Raw genomic sequence first — 20,064 nt, 5'->3', positions numbered from 1 at the left:
TGCTATCTCTTCTGTTAATTAATCTATCTGAAATGGGGAATTCTTGTACTGGATATATGCAATTTTGTGTGTTGGTTTTCTTTTGGTCGGTTGAACATGGATGCAATTATGTAGACTTTTCTAGCAACTAATGGCTGATGTAGGGATTCAGAATTATCCATCATCTGATCATGAACAGCAGATGAATAATTTTAAGTCAGTTAACTGCTAAATCAGAGTTTCGTAAAATGAATAATATGTTGGGATTTCACAATCGTTCCCCTCAAGAGCAGGTCTCTGAAAAGCTTAGCTTGTGCATGGACCTATGTAGATAAACCATTCTGGTAAAGTCGTGCATTACAATCTAGGTATGAAAACCTGAGCACCTGACTGGCACAACAAAGTCATGCCACAATTTAGGCATAATAAGTCCGTAGTCAAACAAATTATTTTTGACAGCCCGTAGTCAAATAAGTTACCTATCTACAAAACCAATTTATACTTTCTGGCACCTCAAAAGCTTGTCCCAACAACTTTCATTACAGAGTGCAGTGAAGCCAATTTTATCTATGCTTTCAGAAGCCTCTCCAGCTGCTGGGTCCAGCTTGCTTTCTTCGCTTGTCTAGTCGGTGTGCATGTATATATACTGGATTGTATGTTGTCTGGGAACATCAATTTACATATATGGGGCAAATATACTCCCAGAGGGTGGGCCACGACTGCTATGCAAATCAAGCATGTTTGTCGTGGCCCTTCAACGATTTCACGATGCTCATCAAGAATTGCTTTTCACCACGGTATCTGATCAAGAAACAAACCGTGTCAGGATGATTAATAAAAACAACTAAACAGAGCGAGTGCATCCTTGTGTAGTGATGTAGTGCTTACATTTCAAGCGACGAGAAGCCCAGGCACATGATGCCTATAGCCATGTGAACAGGGAGGGTCTGCTTAAACCTATTTCTATTCAGAAAAAATCTCTCGGAGAAAGCAGTGGTCAGACCAGAAATGAGCAAAACGCCCCAGCCCGCTGGCAAGCAGCGGCGGAACGAGAATGAGCCCTGTAAAAGAAATCATTGGGTATTTTTGTTGAAAGTATCACCCTTGGAAAAGACACAGGGTGGAACATTAGCAAAACCTTACCTTGAAATAGCTTTTGATGAATACTCCAGAATATGTGATCCGCAGTAGCATATCTTTAGAGACAGTTAAGACACAAAGGATGTTCTTCTAGAGAAATATTAATTTTGAAGAAAACAAGGATGGGAGTTATTATCCAAAGGATACTGACAGAATTTGCAGCAATCAACCCGACAGCTCCAGCAGATTTGATCAGAACAATATTTAGAACAGTATAAATTGCTGAAAAGAGGAGCAACATATCGTTCGACTGCTTAAGCTGGATTTCATTTGCTACGGAATGAAGGAAAGCTTCAGACGTGCCTGAAAGTATAGAAGGACATAATTGGCACAATTTCATGCTTGTCTAGAGGAAATTAATTGAACGTGTCACTCATGTAGAACCTAGTTACTATGCACATTGTTATCAAAAGACAACATAGTCCAGTTATAGCAAACAATCAAGCAACACCACAAGCATGTTTCTTGTTCATAATTGGCTTTCCATTCAAGTAAAGATCTTTTCTTCCAGCTATATTGGTGTTCTGCTTTCAAGGTCAAGTCATAAAGTTGGTTGAACTTTACTAGAACTACATGACTGGAAAGAAATTAGAACCACCGCTCATATTTAGTTGGATAATACGTTACCCTGATTAGTGTGCTATATGGATAATAACATAACACACAATTTAACAATACAAGGGGAAAATTGAGGGCTGCTATTTATGCCCAGTGTTTCAAATTCTGTATTTGCAACTACTTGACCCAGAGGTACCAGTTCCCAGCAGGTACAGGTTTTCTACCAGACAGTTTCAAATTGTCAAAGTTAAACATCCAATTCGACCAGTTCCCACCCAGAATTACTGTTCAGCAATTTAAATTTCTTTATAAAGATAAAACACTGTAATATAGAATGATACTACGCAGAACTGCTAGATAGGAGTACTAAATACAAACCGTTCATTGCTAAGCAGATGATGTAAAAACAATAGTAACGGAGGACAACTGTAGCTTCGCCATCACTATATCTTGCCCCATACAGTAGATTCAGAAGGGTGTATGAATAACTTGGACCAAAAGAAATGACCACAAGACCTGCATAGTTAGAGCATGATCATGTTCAAGGGTTGTTGATGTATTTAATATACCAGAAGAACTAAGAGATGTTTACTACAAAGATAACATGTGACTCAATTGCTTGCTTCTGGGAGTAGATAAAATGCACAAACATAAACATCACAGCATTTGGCATTGAATAGCATACCTATCAGCAAAATAAGCTTAAGGGCTCCAAGCAAAGAAGCTTCCAGATTGGATATATTCTGGGGAGTTTGTCCTGCGGATAAAGCTCCATCATTATCTCTTTCAGATAGATAATACGCAAAGATATATGCACAACGGTTTGGGTCATATTGCTGAGAATTCTGATGCTGGTCAAATCTTAATTGGAAAGGCAAGTTATTGGAGAGTAGGCACATAAACTACACCAAAACTTATATTTTCAATGGCTAGGAGTGTAGGAATTGTCAAATCTAAAAATTGAAAGGGTTAATTTGATATATGCCGCTGCAATTTTTATCTTTCGAAAAATGTCATCGCGAATCTGCAGATTCTTCGAAAAATACCACTACAATGGGTCAAAAGATGCCACTACATTGGCATTTTTCGAAAGATGAGAATTGGAGGCATTTTTCGGATTCACAAGAATTGCAGTGGCAGATATAAAATTAATCCAAATTGTAAAGCAACACACTGGACAGCAGCAGCATATAAACAGGAATTGTGCCAATATGCTTAATGTACTCTTGTTTTGGTTATAAAATTGGCAGCAATGCCTATCCTAGCAATACAATAATATCCATGATAGTTTATATTTCGTTTAATATAAGTATGGCTCCGGCAGTTCCCGGTCAAGAATACAATAATCCATGGTACTCCGTAGTTGTTAGAGGTTTTAGGTTTACATCCTGGGGACTAGGCAATAGCAATATAAATATCGAACAATCGGCAACATGCTGAAAGTGTGCAGAAAATCCATAAGACTGGTGGCCGATGCATAAGCAGTAACATCCGAAGAACATAGAAAATTAGCTGGCAAAAATATATTCCAACAGAAAAAAAATACTTTGCTTGGTCAGACACCGGCACAACATACATTCACTTTAATTTAATAACCAATTCAAGACATGTTATGCCGGCAAACTTCAGACAGAATTATCCACAGCAGAAAACCCCAATCATGTGAATGCATGAGGTTCGATCTTTCAGGTCTAATGCATGAACTAACTCACTAAGCAATCCTAACTTAGCTGTCATAGTAAAATGAAATTTTAAATTAGTGCAAAAGAACAACCTGATGCCAGTTGGGCGAATGTAGCATAAGAACTCTCCTCAAATGGCAGGAAAACTATCCTAACAACCAGACTCCCTGCAAATAAATAGAACAGAAATCACCCACAGATGCAAGGAAAATTCAACACTATTCCAAGGCAAAGTGGTGCACTTGAGGAACTATTGGAAGTCTACATTGAGGCCCACATGTCATTTTCCACTATAAAGAGGTTCACTTGAGGATATGCTACTAAGAGTATTATTGACATGTGACCCGGGAACCAACATGTCAGTAACACATTGAGTGGCAAATTCTCACATACAAACCTGCGGAGGTAAATAATAATTTCTGCCCACTGCAATGTTAGGCGATACAAGTTTTTGGCAGTTCAAATTGAAGGTGCTTGGCATACTTGCCTAATTTATGCACGAGACCATATGCAGCCTGGTTATATGGAGTATCAAACCAAACAAGAACAAATTTCTCGCCTTCTTGGAGGACCAATTTCCTGAAAGTCTGGCCTGTAAACAACATGCACATGTGCAATAACTGTTTATCATAGACCATTAGGGTTGACAACCTGGCAAGTTACACATTTCAGAATCAATGAGGAAATATAACTAAACTTCTGAGAATCAAGCCCAATGATATAATAAAAATAATATAAATAAAGACAGATAAAGAAGAAACCTGAATGGAAGGAGATCGAGCATTCTGATATTAGCAAATAAAAGAAAATATGCCCAATATCCGATGAAAATGCAGCCTGCATAGACAACCTGAGATAAAGCAAATACAACCAGCTTTTCCTGCAAATTTGTTTTCACTATTTTAGTACTCTATTGAGTAACAAATGCAGTACAACAAGAACGACAAAGGAAAGCATCAACCGATGCGTGAATGAAAGTACCAGAAAATATATTAATTGGATATGTCAATCAGCACAACTTATATTGCTTGTCCTGCAAAGCTCTATTATTTTCAAGACGGGCATAAGATGGATGCGTACAATTTAGAATAAAGAAGTCAAGTTGCCAAATGTTTTCCGATCCAGATAATTAGGGTTAGGGCAATTGTATTTCTTAACTCACCACACACAGATATGAACTTATAGTAGTTAAAACCTTCTAACTTTCCAATGGAGGGTATACAAATTATTATCCCTGGCAACCAAAATAACACGGCATACAGTACAAATTAGATATTAAAATGACGTGGATTGTTAATTGCCACAAAATTTGGAAGCATAATCATAAAGATGGGTGTACCAAGGTTGCACTTTTCCTGAATTTTCAGTAACTTTTGCTAGTTGGGTCGCAAAGAGATTGCATGCATACAATATGCTCCCTCAACATCAGCTGTAAACAATGTGTGTTCCATTTTATGCCATTGATAAACTGGGTAGCAAAATTCATACGGTGACCGACTCCGAGTCAACTGAGTATAACAAAAAGTCAATACAGTAAAAGGCTAATGTGCTATTACCACTTTAATATGTCCTTTTATGAAGATAAAAGTTGTCAGGCAACGTAGCAGAGTGGCTGCAGGTTCGGTATACACTCTTATTGTGTAATATTTCTTTGTTTGGGAAAGAATATACAAAGGTTCTGCCAGTAGCTCCAACATACAAGCAAATCCTGCCATTTTTAAGATAAATATGTTAGCTTTGAAGATGAGGAAAGTGGACAAGTTGAAGGAAGAAGGCCCTCTAGGGTAGGAATAATAGCATGAATACTGGAAAGACAAAGCCTGTGCACATGTTCAAATCCAACCAAATGAAGTTTGAACAAAATAAACAATCAAGCTAAGCTGCATAAGCATAACAGCATGAAATCCACATCTTGTTTTTGTTCTAGAGATCAAGAGCCAGATGTTCAACATTTGCATATAAGACATAATATTTCAGTAAGTCGAAAAATTTAATGTGGCCAATTATTTCGTCCTACTCAATCAAACTGAACCAACTAACTGATTAATTCACTCTCAAGAATTATCCTGGAATAATGTCAAATAATGCTCAGGACAACTATTCAAATATAGTTAGAGAAATTTGGTTAACACTTAATAGAAGACTTACCAATGATTATTGTAGCTTTTGCGTAAGGGTCAGATATCTTCAGTTTTTTTACCCTCAACACAAATAGAGTACTAAAGAAAGTAATTAACAGCCCAAATGGGATGATCATCCAAGCTACCTTTAGTATCTCTTCATCACTTAGCGTGTCACCACTGTATCATAAGAATTAAGTCATAATTCAAAAAGTATATTCCAATCAGTATTAGGAAAAGCATTACAAGACGAGCAAATTATCCTTATTTTCATGTATTCGGAACTGACAGAAATTCCAATAGTGTACGCAAACTGCAATGAGCAGGGAACCAGTGATTCGTGCATCATTTGCTCAATATGATGGGATGGCAAAAAATTGCTTGCAGTAATTTGGCCAGTGTAATTATGTAATTCTGCCCCAAATACAGGTTCTCATGTTATTTTTTAAAGCTTTATGTTCATATAGCAACACATCATCACAAACATTCAAAATAAGAATGCAGCATGGGATCATTCAAAATAAGAACACAAGATTACTTTCCACAAGTACCCCACTTCAATTTGATGAAGATAGCCTATGACAAATATGATACCAAGCACTATTGCTTGGAGAACATACAAAAAGTGCGGTACCAAATACTGTTGACTAGAGATGGGGAAATAAAGAAAGAAAATGAAGTTATAACATCAAAGGGCACAAATTTCATACACCCCAGCTGCCAGGTATACGTAGCAACTCACTTGGGCTTACACGTTTAGACTCTCAAGCATTACATGCTAGCACTAGTCACTTCAAACTCTCAACATAGGACACACCACCATTACACACATTAGGCCACTTCAAATTTGGAGAGGCCTAATGTGTGTAGTGATGATGCCTTAGTCCCACATTGAAATTCTAGGTGGATTCTATAAAATATAAGAACTCTCGGTTGTCCCTTTTGGACGAAGCTAGGAGGCCCAACAATGCAAGGTCCACCATGGGTGCTGGATCTTAGCTATTTTCAGGCTCTATGCTGTTCCACAACAAAAGTTACGATCTTCAGCTAATAATTTCAAACCCACCTTTCTTACTTTACTGGGCAATTGTGGCATCAACCTTTACTATGATTTTTCTCTTGTCTTTCCTTCTCTTATGGTCATTCTGACAAAGAAAATCTTGAAGTGAACATTTTCTGTGTATTGTATATAACTGCAGTAGTGCTAAGTAATCACAGTACAGGGATGAGCCTTAAAATAGAATGCATGTCAGTATATGGTCTACAACACTTGAATTGATTCAGGAACTCCGCCTAAAGTTTTTTTGAATTTGTAATACCTCTCAGAATCATTCCGCAAACATGCACGCCGAAACCCCTCCCGGCTTACAAATAAGACACAATTGATGAAAAGAGGAAGCTGCAATGCGTATGCCTGCCAGATAAATGACAAAATAATTTACACTTCCAGTAGATAATTTCAATAACAAGAAACAGACAGAAAAGTAGAAGCAAGGTTTTGAGTAAACCTTCTTCATTCTCTACAAAATGTGTAGGGTCCTGGGTTCTCAGAGAAAACCGGCTAAAGACCAGCCAGTTTTCCTTTTCTAAATCCTTGTGGTATAAATTATTGATTCAAACACATCGATTTGACCAGATTATACATTGCTGGTCCTGTTTACTGAATCATGAGGACTTTACACAGATCCCACGCATCTAATTCCAACTTTTCCACTCCTAATCCCAACCATAAAATTGCGAGAATTTAAAACTGCACGCATGAATTGAGGACACCATCACACATAACGAAGAATAAAACCCACAGGAGGGCGCACTACTGTTAACCTTCACACAAAAACCACCAGCTCCAAACAATTGAATTCTCTATCCACATTCAAACTCAGAAGCGCTAACTTCCATCATGGAAACAACTCCAAATGACACGAAGCCACTGAACCAAACACCATCACGGAAGCAACACCATATCATAGCGAAATCCTCAATGCGTTTCAGCACAAATCGATAGCTCACACTGCACTGAACTAAAAAAAGTGAGTAGCAGGGGAGATCCGCACCGCGCAGTCGTCGGCGCTGAGCTGGCGCACGAACCAGCCGTTGTACAGGAAGGGGATCACCCTCGAGAGGAACTGCGCCGCTGCGAAGCACACGCGTGAAGGAATTGCGCTTTAGATCCCCAAAACCAAGCACCCCTGAAGTAACCCTCGACCAGATGAGGTGGAAAAGGAAGGCGCACCGAAGTTGTACTTGAAGACGCCCATCACCGCGGCTCCTGCAGCGGCGTCGGGCTGAAGGGTGGCCGCAGCAGCGGCAGCCTCCACGCCGCCGGAGAGCAGTGCCATGGCCGTCATCGCGGGTGCAGCGGCGGCGACAATTTGCTGGGGCGCCTGCTTCGGGTTTAATATTGGCTCTCAGTAGCCGATTGGCCGGCCTTCCAGCCGTTAGATCTGGATTGTGCGCACGGGAATGAATTGCCTAGTCACTTTTTTTTCCAGAACAGAGAGCTTTCTCATTCATTCGGAGATAAGAAAAAAATGCTAAGGAGAACGCCACTAGAGTCGAGCGAGCAATGCAACTCCCGTACGTAGCTCCATTCAGGTCATTAGCAGAGAAAGTTGCATCCATGTGTTTGCTTTGACGGTGTTAGGGGGAGGAGTATCCAGTTTGACCACCCCGCCAATATCTTGTCAGCATGTCTAGCCAATATAGCAATGCCTGCCCATTTTCTCCGGTGCATTCCTATGTTGTCAGCATCATCCCCCCACTAATATCTAGCCACGGAAGTTTTGGACAACAAAAAGCAACTGATCGACCAGCACCGCTTGCCCCGCGCTGCTTAGCTTCTTCTTCTCAGATCATCCACCCGTACGTAAGATTTGATGAGTGGCGTGGTCTCTTGGGTAATACTTTTGTTGCTAAACCGAGCTGATAGTGACTTGTCTCGAGGAGGCTTTGCTTGTCGTGGGCAAGGATGAGCTCAACTCAAAGGAGCGTTCTGTCCTAATTTGTTGCAGTGGTGAAAAAATAGCAGATAGACTAGACGATCTGATATACCAGCTAATTAATTCAGCAAAGCTGGCATGAAACAGACGCACTAGTGCACTACAGACTGTGCGGTGCAGTCATCATCTGAACCGGATTAGGTCCAGCAGAGAAGAAAGAGAAGGTCTCACCTTCTATCCTGTATTGCCATTAGAGGAGTCAGCATAGGCCAACAAACCAGCCTTGGTCAAGATCTAGTTTGCCATCTGGGAGAGCCAGGGCTCCTTGTCTGGTCTCCGCCGTGTCGGATCAGTGTCGCGCACTACGTCCAAAGGAACTTCTTTTTGTGTGTGTATGTGCAGACTTGGTAACATGCAAGTGTTGTTACAGGGGTTCTTGCGGCAAGAGGCATGGCCCGCGAGGAGCGCGGAGTAGGAGGCCTCGTCGCGGTGCGGCGCCCCGTCGAAGAGGTCTTGCAGAATCCATCTGTGGGAAGTACTGGGCAATTCATCGTATAATAATCAAATCCTTGCTTCAGTACAGTAGAGTTTTGTAAAAAGGGGCGGACAGTAGTCAAGTCATATGAGCTGAAATTTACGGATCGAACAAAGCTTCGGTACAATATATCCCCTGAGCATAGCTTACAATTTTTTCCAGAACTCGCACAAAACTAGTACCAGCTTAAACACAGCACCACCACCACTTGCTTCTCATCAACAGACATAAGTAATGACCTACAATACTTCCTGTGCAACTGTAAACACTATAGATATATGAACACGAGATATGTAAAAGGCTCTAATTCTTCCGGGTGTTAACATTAGGGATATCACATATTTAGCCCTCTCGAGATCAGGATGGCTCGGTACGGTTCGACCTGTGTAACCTTGATGCGGTCCAGAGTTGCTAAAACTGCACAAAATAGAATCTTCAGTGAACAACAAGTCGAAACACGTCCATACGAAGGATTGCAGTGAACATCCTAGCGGTCATGCTTCTTTTGTCAATACTATCGAGCAGTGTTCCCCAGTTTTCATGCTATGACATATTTATTTTTCTTCCTTTTACACCACGCTGAGTTAACATGCTATGATACTATAAACCAGCATAATGAGAAAACAAGCAAGCATGGCCTGTGATGTGTATCATTTGTATTTATGGTCCATCAAACTATGAATAATCAAATAAGCCAACAAAGCAAATGTAACATCATGGGATAAGACTGTTGATTTCTTAATTACTCTAGTATTTGCACGATGTATTTACAACTATTGCCAATGTAGAGTATCACATACCACACATTTGATAGAATAGTCGGGCAGCTCTTGCTGTAGTCATCGCATAAGTTAACTGACTAAGCGATTCAGATAGCGGGGCATCTGGGGCATCAAAGTGTAGCTTAAGATACCTGCATGAATTTAAGTCTAGCGTCAACTTGTAGTCCCTCAGTCAAACTTATGTCACCCAGGAACTATCAGCAATCCACTCGGCATACTTACGAGTGTATTGATTCAGTGACCTGGTCGGTAGGACTGGGTTGCTTGTGATATGGAGTCTGAGTCGGTTCAGTTTCTTCCAGAAGCTCTGAAACAAAATTTAACTGTTACTGCTATTTGCGTGAAGGAAACATGAAGCAGTATACATATCCGTATATAACAGTTTAAAATGAGGATATGAAGTCAGAAATGCAATCAACCAGGTGTTGGTCCAATATCTGAAAGCCTTCTCAGCTTGAAGCCCTTCACTTCTTGCTCCAGTGGGTATTCCTCTTCAACTGGATCAAGGTTCCCCAAGCTTCTTCCAGATGAATGCTGCCTCCTCTTGGACCTGTTCAATAGCTCTCAGACAGTTATACTAAGAAACTAAACAGGACATAAAGAACCATAGGAAGCTGACACTTATTATGGTTAACATCAATGATTTGGAGTTTTCCATTTTCCGAACACCCCATCAATGAGACAGCTCTAACATTTTCTGGACTTCAGAGCATAGAAACAGATGGAAGATCTAGTATAAAGAGAACTAACTTAGATTACCGACTTATTTTTTTTCAAAACAAGGAGATTACTTAGTCAATTAGCTATACAAGTATACAACTAAGAGGAAAAGAAGCGGATCAGCAGGCTGCGCTGCTCTGAAACTGGACACTAGCAAAGCCTATGACAAAGTGGAGCGGAAATTTTTGCATGACATGATGATTAAACTGGCTTTGATAGGGTTGGATTGAATTAATCCTGAAGTGCATCACTTCGGTTTGATATCAAATTAAAGTAAATGGGAATGCCACAGATGTTATTATCCCTCAAAGAGGCTTGCGTCAAGGAGACCCCTGTCCCCGTAACTGTTCTTAATATGTGCAGAAGGTTTCTTTTTGAAGGAAACTACGGCGGGCTTGAAGCCAGCCTGCAGAAGGTTTCTCAGCCATGTTAAATGATGCAGAGAGGAAAGCAAAGCTGAAGGGAGTCAAAATCTGCAGGGGTGCACCAAGTGTTAATCATTTACTCTATGCGCATGACTCTTTTACTTCAAGAGACAAATTCAAACAATGCCCAAGAAGTAAATAGTATCCTGGAGAAGTATGAAGCATATTCAGGACAGATACACTGGGTTACTTGCGGTAAGCTCTCAAAACCAAAAAGGATTGGAGGACTGGGGTTTAGAGATCTTCACTCCTTTAATCTAGCAATGCTTGCTAGACAAGCATGGAGACTCCTTGGGAGCGATTTTTAGCAATGCTAAAGCAGCGGTCATAGCTTCTCAAATGGGTTGCCAAAATGTGATTCTTGAAACTGATTCAGTGGCACTGAAGCAAGCTGTCAATTCCGAAGATTATGACCTAGCCTCCTTGGGAGCCATTTTTGGGGAAATTAGATTTATCTTCGTCCTGGTTACCATGATGCAAGTGTTGTTAATTGTCCAAGGATGTGTAATGGTGCTGCGCATGGTGTACTTATGGAAGCCAACCACTATGAAATGTGGTTTGGCGAATTCCCTGCTTTCGTAAAAAATCTGTAGCTGGCGACATGTCCAGCCTAGTGTCGTAATGGAATGGTGATCTGTTCCTTAAAAAACCAACAAAAAACGGCCACAGGTAACTATTAATATCAACAGTTACCTTCCACCGCCGGAATGAAATTGTATTTCTGGGTCCAATGGCACAAATGCCCCTCTTCCAGAGCCACCAGAGCTTGAAGCAGACCTGCAACTTAGCCCTGCAGTAGGGTTGATGTCATCTAGTGGCTAAATAAGCACAACTCGAACTTCTTTTCCTAACTTACCAGGACTTCCAGGTGTAACACTATGGTCACCATGCAGAGCATCATCAACCCTTTCATATTCACCACTCTTGTTTCCTCTGACCTTTTCAATGCAATCTGTGAAGTCCATCGGTTGAGCTCCCATTTCACCCTGATATTCTCCTTGAGGCTGCAAGTGAATTACTTATGAGGTAAATGCTAAAAAGATTGGCGCAGTGGCCTTCACAAGTCACATTTGCAATTAAGTCCAACAACTTCAAAATATTGATGGAAGAGACCGTCCTCGCCGCCGCCAGGTCCGTCGTCTCCACCACCAGATCCGGCCGCGCCGCCCCCGGATCAGCCCTCGCCACCGCCAGGTTCGTCGTCTCCACCACCGGATCCGGCCGCGCCGTCCCCGGATCCACCCTCATCGCCGCCGGATTCGTCGTCTCCGTCACCAGATCCCGCCGCGCCGCAGCCGGATTCGTCGTTTCCGCCCCCGGATCCGGCCATCCGGCCCCGCCGCGCACCACCGGATCCGGCGATTCTTGGCTAGGGGAGCAGAGCAGGAAGGGAAGAACGAGAGCAGTGCAGGGGAGGGGAGGCGCGGAGAGGCGAGCTGGTAGGGGCTAGGGGATGGGCGGCGTCTGCGAGCTGGTAGGGGAGGGGAGGCGTCTGCGAGCTGGTGCAGGAGGGGAGGCGGAGCGTGGCTTCTGTGAGCTGCGGGGAGGGGAGCTAAGAGAAATGAGGGGGTTCGCATATTTCAAGACAAGTACCGCGCGTGGATTCAAAGAAATTGCAAGGGCCTTTTAGCAAAAAGACCGCCGTGCCAATCTTTTCGGCACGGAGGGAGTAATAAATTCAGTATGGAAGCATGTCAGTTTTTCCCCCAAAAAAAACATAAAAGCTCTGGAATAACCTGAGGTGGTGAATTTCTCGGCTGCTGTTCTTGTGATGACGGCAATTTCCCTCCTTTATGAAACAGTGTGCAGCTTCAAATTAGCACTTAGCAAGTTAAAACTTTGCAGTCTATTCACAGAATGAAGTTTTATAGTGACCTGGAGATGAGGCTTTTGTGGATTTGACTTCAGTACATTCCTTCCAGAGCTGCATAAGCTGCTTCGGATAATATAATTCTAAGGGTGACTTCTCCAAGTAAGATATTAGAGCAACCGGGGGCAGTTCCATGAGGTCACCTATCTTGATTGCCTTGATAAGATTAATTTTCTGCAAGCATTAAACAACAAAACATTGGTTTTGTAAGTAAAATGCATCACTTCGGAACTACAAGAAAATATGTATTTGAGCAATACAAGATCAACATACGCTGCTGACTCTACGCCTTTTGGAGATGAAGCTTAATGGGTCCTTCAACCATGTCTGATATATATTCCCTGGGATCATTGTCTGGTTGTCCATAGTCACTTGGAGGCCCTTCCCACGTGCTTTCCTCTTTGACGGTCTATTTGGCTGTCTTTCCTGTATTACGAAAAGCGTTCTCAGGTAAACAACATCGAACTCCTTTTCCTTCTAAGAGTTTCACCTAAAGTTAATTATTCATTGGATAAATCATACAGACCTTCATCTTCTGCTCCTCTTGATCCTTTGATGGATCCCCTGCAGTTGTCGGAGATTGCAGTAAGATACTTGCTGTATAGTATAGATATAGCCGAACTGTGCCCAGTATTGCAACTTCTAATATATCAAGTAACTAGCCAACAGACAAAGAAACTATCAAAAAGGAGAAATTACATGCAAATTGTGCCTTATCAATTAGAAGGTTCAAATACAGTTTATTTTCCTATTTAGTATTATAGTTGTTGCAAGTAATGATCAGTTATAAACTAGAGACTAGAGTGAATGGTGGCAAATACACAATGTTTCTTTCATGAAATTGCCGAAAAAAACTATAGTGAACTCTGCTGCAAACGCTAGTACATTACCTATCCGCTTAATCCACAATATATGGTCCTACAACATTCATTTGGCCATTTACAAAGGCAGTGGGCAGATTGAGTGAAAATAATCTCTTGGCTACTTGACCAAATAGTCATAATATGGTATGGTTACTGCAGATCTTTAGCTGTCCCACAGAACCATAAACTTCTACTATCCCTGAAGAAACATAGCACAAAGGGCACATTGAAAGAAATATGGATAGGACTTTCCCTAAACTGAAATAACATGGTGAATTTGTCGCAGGCTCAGAGATGAAAAATAGTGTATATCACATCAAAACAAAATATTCTACAATTTTAAAAGATGATAACCCATTTCCTATGATAGCATCAAATAGACTAAAGCATGTGCTTGATTTTACCTAGTTGAGGTTCTTCTTGGTTAGGGGATGGGGCAGCATAATGCTGTTCTTGTTGTTGAGGAGGGTCTTCCTGCCTAGGTGGAGAGGGAGCAAGTGTACTTGGAGCCTGTGGGTGTTCATCGGGAGTAATGTTGACCGTGGTGTCATCATTTGCTATGTCAAATCTGGTGACAAGATACTATTCCACAATGAAATCGGTGCTGGCCACCAAAATTAAAAGAACACAACAACAAGATATCAGAATGATAAACTTAAACAAGAATGTAACTTTGCTTTACCTCTCGAAACGATTGAAGACATCAGTTTCGGCAAGCCCAGACTCAAAATTATCGACCAGGGTAATGTTGACTGCCTCAGCTGAGATAAGAAACTAGAGTTAAACAAAGGAGCTCTTAAGAAACCACAAAGCACAATTATTCCCAAGAACAGAAACAAAATACCTTGGTGATGATGCTCAGCACGGGAGAAGTCATCATCATCAAGGTTGACATTAAAATATTGTTCACCCAAATCATCCAGGCTCTGCAAATGCAGAGATTTCAATAAGATGAGTACAGAAAATTCAGGAGACATAAGATCCCATGGATGTGGTTATAGCTTATAAGTATGATCTTAGGTTACTTTGTATGCATTTAATCAGAGTTTTCAAATTCCAGAATACATAGATGGGAAGGACTACCATTCCCCGGAACCTGGCAGTATTAGTATCCGAGAAAAGCATGGGCTGTTCCACCTCCATATCCATCATGTTCTCCGGCAGTGTTACTGCTTTGTACCTGCAAGAAGTAGCACTTTCAGATAAACGTGACACGCTGCTTTCTTAATCTCACAAACATATCATTCTCTATGCTAGCATTTTGTACCCATCCCAGGCAATTTTTACAAAAGTAAACAGAACATGTGTCCGGGCAGTGAAAGAGCTAACAAAGAGAGTGAAACTCTTTAGCTGAGCTTGATGACCATGGCGCAGTGGCAAGATGTTACATATCACATATGGAGTGCTAACCAGCTTTCACAGGTGATGGAAGGGCGATGCGCAGCAGCAAGAGTCTCTCCTTTGAACATGATGGGATGCTAAGAAACATTATCAGTTTTTTAAGGTGATAAAATCCCCTCTAAGGATAGCATTATTTCTCAGTAGCACATAGCCCTCAGATCTGCAATGATTAGTTTATTACATTCCCGTCTGAAGAGACATTGTTAGACCAGGAGTGACAAGATTTGCTTCGGCATTTCTTAACTTGCAAAGTTTGGTTTCTAAGAAGAACTAAGGGGAATGGTTTGCAGTGATGAATGGGAAGCATGCAAGCACACACGAACAAAGAAAGGAAAGTCAGCTAATGCCACAATAATGAGTTGGGGATTTTGGAAAAGTGTCTCCCTTTCCATCAAGGCATGTTCTATGTTGGGGCTGTTTTCTCATACTTGAATATATTCGATGTTGAGGCTGTTTTATCATACTTGTATATGTTCATGCTGTTTTCTCACACTTGTATATGGATTATTGTGGGGATGTTTTATCATACTTGTATATGTTCTATGTTAGGGTTGTTTTCTCATATTTGTATAAGTTCTATGTTGCAATGCGAGGTTTTTGAACCATTGGTGAAGGTGCTTCGGTTGGCTGATAGTGATGGACCATCCATTGCCTCTATGTATGGAGAACTAATAAGTGCAAAAAAAAAGGAAAGGAAATCATGGTTTCTGTTGAAAATTCAGAAAAAGACTTACTTGGTGATCACTAATGCCATGGATACCAAGATGAGAGGGAGGCTGGATTCTCCATTACACATGGCCGCATACATGTTGAATCCCAAATATAGTTATGCTGACTCAAGCATCTTTAAGGATGTTAGTGATAGTGGCTGCGTTTATGGAAGTCATGGAGACATTTTATTATGATGATGACAGCATGCAAAATGTAGTGCTTCACATTGACTTCACCATGTTTAAGAAGAAGAATGCCATGTTTGGGAAGGTGGCTGCCATGAAAGCAATTAGCAATGACAATTTCGATGCCGGTAAGCTTGTTCTCGAAGCAAAAATATTATTAATAGCATTTCTGAAATTATGGCTGGTTGCATATTACTTCTCTTTTTTCAAATTGTAGCTAAGTAGTGGTCAACTTATGGATTACAAACTCCTGCATTGCAACAAATGGCCATACGGATACTCAACTTGACCACAAGTTCATCCAGATGTGAAAGAAATTGGAGCATTTTTTAAATGGTACTCATAGGAGTGCAAGAGTTCCATGAAGTTGAAGAAATAACTCCAGTAGTAACTCTTAGTCAATCTCAATCAGTTAGTCAAATCTGAACATTCTTACTTCTCGCAAAAAATTCTAACCAGGCTCCCCTCTGCACTTTGTAGATAGATGCAAAGAGAGAAATAAACTAGGTGTGGTCCAAAGGGACAATCTAGTTTATGTCCAATTCAATGGAAGAATGATCGATAAAAGAAAGAAGTTGTCCTCTTCTAGTGACGTTCTTCTCGGTGAAGATGCATTGCAAGCACAAGATTGGATATGTCAAGGTGCAACATTGATGAGGAGATTGATCCCATAGTGGGGCTATCACAGAATATCATTGATGAAACAATGGGGGCAACCAAAGCTATGGAGCTTAGTAGGAGTGCAAGAGTTCCATGAAGTTAAAGAATTTGTTTCTGATGATGATAATGAATCTGATCATGGGATGGATATGGAGGATGACATTGATTTCGAGTCAGATGATGGCAACCAAAGAGGATGATGACATTGAATCTTATCATCAACCTATAACCTACCATAAGGACTTACGAACTTATTTTGCTTGCTTACTGTGATGTGTTGTTTGTTGGTTTAGTTTGCTAGTACTTTGTTGTGCTTGTGATGCGACTATGCCTAGAGATATTTTAGTATGTTACATAGCTGGGAGCATGGTATAATACATAAAAACTAGATATATGTTGGCAATATATTGTCATGTACCTATTTAATCTACCGATTAATCCAGTTAATAGACCGATTCACCAAATAATCGCTACTCCCAAGCCGAGCGAGCAGCTACCAGTTGCGCATTCCTGAACATTGCCAACAACAGCACAAAGCCCCAAGTCTCTCCCAAATGGAAGAGGCACATAATACCAACCCAAGCACCAGCATCCAGAAACTTCTAAAAAGGCATGGACAGAGCAACATACCTGGCTTGGGCTTTGCCCTTTGGGAGGACCGTGTGGTCCACGACCGGCCTGATCCGCCATGCCTCATTGATATCAACCTGCAGAAGAAATTAGTGCGAGCATGACTCGAACCAAATTACCAAGTATAAGCGAATGGATCAGGCAGCGTCAAGAAAGAATTGGGCAAAACTCGGACTCATAAGTTACCAGAAGCCGGGACACATCATCTGCGAGAAAGAGAGCACACAATTTGGGACGATAAGAACCTAAAAAATTCAACAAAAAGAAGTGCAGCAATCAGCGAGAAAGGCAGGAAGCAACTTACCGTAGAGAAGCTTCACCTTCCTCTCGTACACGATCACCACACCACCTGTTCATCACGCAACCCAAACACACACATGAAACAAAGAAAACAATCCCCAAAAAAATTCCCACCGGAAATGGAGCAAAATTCGACTCACCCATGAGGATCCCGGAGAGCCTGAGAGCCATGGGCACCGACGGGTTCAGAATCTCCTCGCTACATACACCAGAGACCACAGACGCAAAAAAAAACTCAAGGTGGGGAAACCGCGAGTCCGTAGAGAAATCGCTCGAATCGGGTAGAGAAAATTTCGCTCACCAGATTTTGATGATGTGAGCTTGTCGAGCCGCTTGCGGTTGATCTTCGCGTGGAGCGTCGCCGCCATCCTGCGTGTCACACGGGAATCGGAAGGCGTCAGTCGGTCAGTAGCCGAATCGAAGCAACCACGGAACACGCATTCGGAGCAAAAGCATCCGAAGAAGAGGAAAAACTCGGAATCAAACGCATTGCGAAGCAACGGGGGGGGGGGGGAGGAAAAACGCGAAATCGGCGTAAAGGTAACGGGGCGATGATGGAGGAGACGCACCATATCTGGCCGAGCGGCGCCTTCCGCGCGAGGAGCTGGTGCGAGTAGAACATTCTCGCGCGGAGATGGGGAGGACGAGGCGCTACGCTGCGCTGCGGAGAGCTCGAGAGGAGGAAGCGTAGTGGGGTGGGGGTTTTGGGAGGGGTTGCGGTTCACACAGAGGAGAAAGCTTGTGGGGGAAGAAGAACCGAGGGGGTAGATCGGAGAAACAGTACGCTGCATCGAGGGCAATATCGGTAATCCACCGTCCCGCGCGAGGTGCGGCCCGGCACTCCTTTCTAAAACAGTGGGTTGTTTCTAAAATTTTTTTTAAGGGAATATGGCACTTTATTGATCACGGCACATCGTCATACAAAGTTTCCCGAATACAATCCGGGGTATCAAATCTGGAAACAGAAGATACAAGCTGGTCCGCAGAGCGAGCTAATACATGTGCCACATGATTACAAGAACGAGAAACATGTTTAAAACTAATAGAGGTGCAAGTAGACGCCAGGAACAAGATGTCTTGAATCACCACTCCCACGGCACTCCGATCCAGCGTTGACGCCGTCAGCCGCTGCACCAGTGAAAGACAATCTGACGCAACAATGAGATTAGCATAGCCTTCTTCCCCAGCTAGAGAGAGAGCCCGGCGAATAGCAAACGCTTCAGCAAGTTCCGGAACCACGACATTTGGAATCAGCTCACTACAAGCTGCAACACATTCGCCCAAATGATTTCGGATGACGACACCAACTCCCATCTGCCTGGAGGAAGAAAACAAGGCAGCATCAACATTGATATACATAGAACCAACCGGAGGAGGTGACCAGCGAGGTGCAAGTTCAGTGGTCGCCCGCACAGCCAGTGGATGAAAAAGATGCAGCTCAATCATATCAATATAGGCCATAGCCTGCAAAGCTACAGAGTGTGGATGCCTCATAGGATCTCCATTACGAATTGAGTTGCGGTTCTCCCACAGATGCCACATAACAGTAGTAAGAGCAGTGCATTGACGAGGTGAAGAGCGAGCTAGGAAGTCAAAGACCCAAGCTTTGCAGCTCAAAAAACCTTTTCTCTGAAGGTGCAGCCCAAACTCTTGCTTAATATCACTCCAAACATCGCGGGCAAACTGATAGAATAAGAAAGTATGAGCAGCCGATTCGGCTCGACCGCAATTGATACAAGAGTCAAAAGCTGGAATCTTGCGACGCCGAAGTTGCTGGCCCAAAGGAAGACAGTCATGGGCAAAACGCCAGAGAGTAATCTTCATCTTCCGGCGCTTTCATGGCCCATAACTTCTTCAAAAAACCTCCATCATAATCAGATGAAGAATTTATGCCACGTCCAGAGCGGCTTCTATCAACCAAGAATTTATCTGAACGAGCCAAATTACAAGCTGAGCGAACAGTGTAGCAGCAAAACTTGTGATGAGGCCAAGATAGGTAGTCGCCATCAGCATGGCGATTGATGGGAATCTGAAGGATCTTATTAGCCGTTTCCTCCGCAAAATTAGCACAAACCAAATCAGCATCCCAAACATGAGAAACAGGTTCCAGAAAAGCCTCCAACTGAATGTCATCGGGAAGTGGCCCCAAGGTTTGAACAAAACCAGTAGTGACATCTGGAATCCAAGGATCGGAGAGAACTTTAATTCGATTTCCATTACACACGTTCCAGCGCACTCCTTTCTTTACCAAGATCATCCCAAAACGAATGCTACGCCATGTATATGAACATGAATGAGGCACAGGAGCATCCCAGAAATCACAATCCGGGTGATATCTCCCTTTAAAAACTTTGGCACAAAGCGAATTGGGATCCGTGAGCAGGCGTCATCCTTGTCGCCCAAGCATAGCTTGGTTGAACAGAACGAGATCACGAAAGCCCATTCCCCCAAAAAAACTTAGGTGTCGAAAGCCATTCCCAGCTTCGCCAGTGCATTTTCTTCTGGCCATTCTCCACGCCCTACCACTGGTCAGCAATGATCTTTCTAATACTATCACAGATGGC

At 42.2% G+C, this 20,064-nt stretch overlaps 1 protein-coding gene and 1 pseudogene across 1 annotated transcript; both read right to left on the bottom strand.

The window, feature by feature from the left end:
* Positions 1-271: 271 nt before the first annotated feature.
* Positions 272-8,009, bottom strand: LOC100821683 (protein RFT1 homolog). Its single transcript, XM_010239947.3, has 14 exons — positions 7,713-8,009; positions 7,534-7,613; positions 6,799-6,893; positions 5,508-5,659; positions 4,916-5,067; positions 4,121-4,239; positions 3,847-4,010; positions 3,452-3,526; positions 2,363-2,434; positions 2,056-2,193; positions 1,267-1,422; positions 1,123-1,175; positions 868-1,040; positions 272-780 (listed from the first exon to the last, which is right to left on the bottom strand). Exons 1-14 carry the CDS (start codon positions 7,825-7,827, stop codon positions 711-713), a joined length of 1,614 nt encoding a protein of 537 aa, XP_010238249.1. The 5' UTR covers positions 7,828-8,009; the 3' UTR covers positions 272-710.
* Positions 8,010-9,028: 1,019 nt separating this feature from the next.
* On the bottom strand, positions 9,029-18,235 carry LOC100827730 (annotated as a pseudogene).
* Positions 18,236-20,064: the final 1,829 nt, after the last annotated feature.

This window comes from Brachypodium distachyon, chromosome 1 (assembly GCF_000005505.3).
Source record: "Brachypodium distachyon strain Bd21 chromosome 1, Brachypodium_distachyon_v3.0, whole genome shotgun sequence".
In the NCBI taxonomy this organism is placed as follows: domain Eukaryota; kingdom Viridiplantae; phylum Streptophyta; class Magnoliopsida; order Poales; family Poaceae; genus Brachypodium; species Brachypodium distachyon.
The sequence above is the reverse complement of the archived record's forward strand: the minus strand, read 5'-3'. Positions and strand labels throughout refer to the sequence as shown.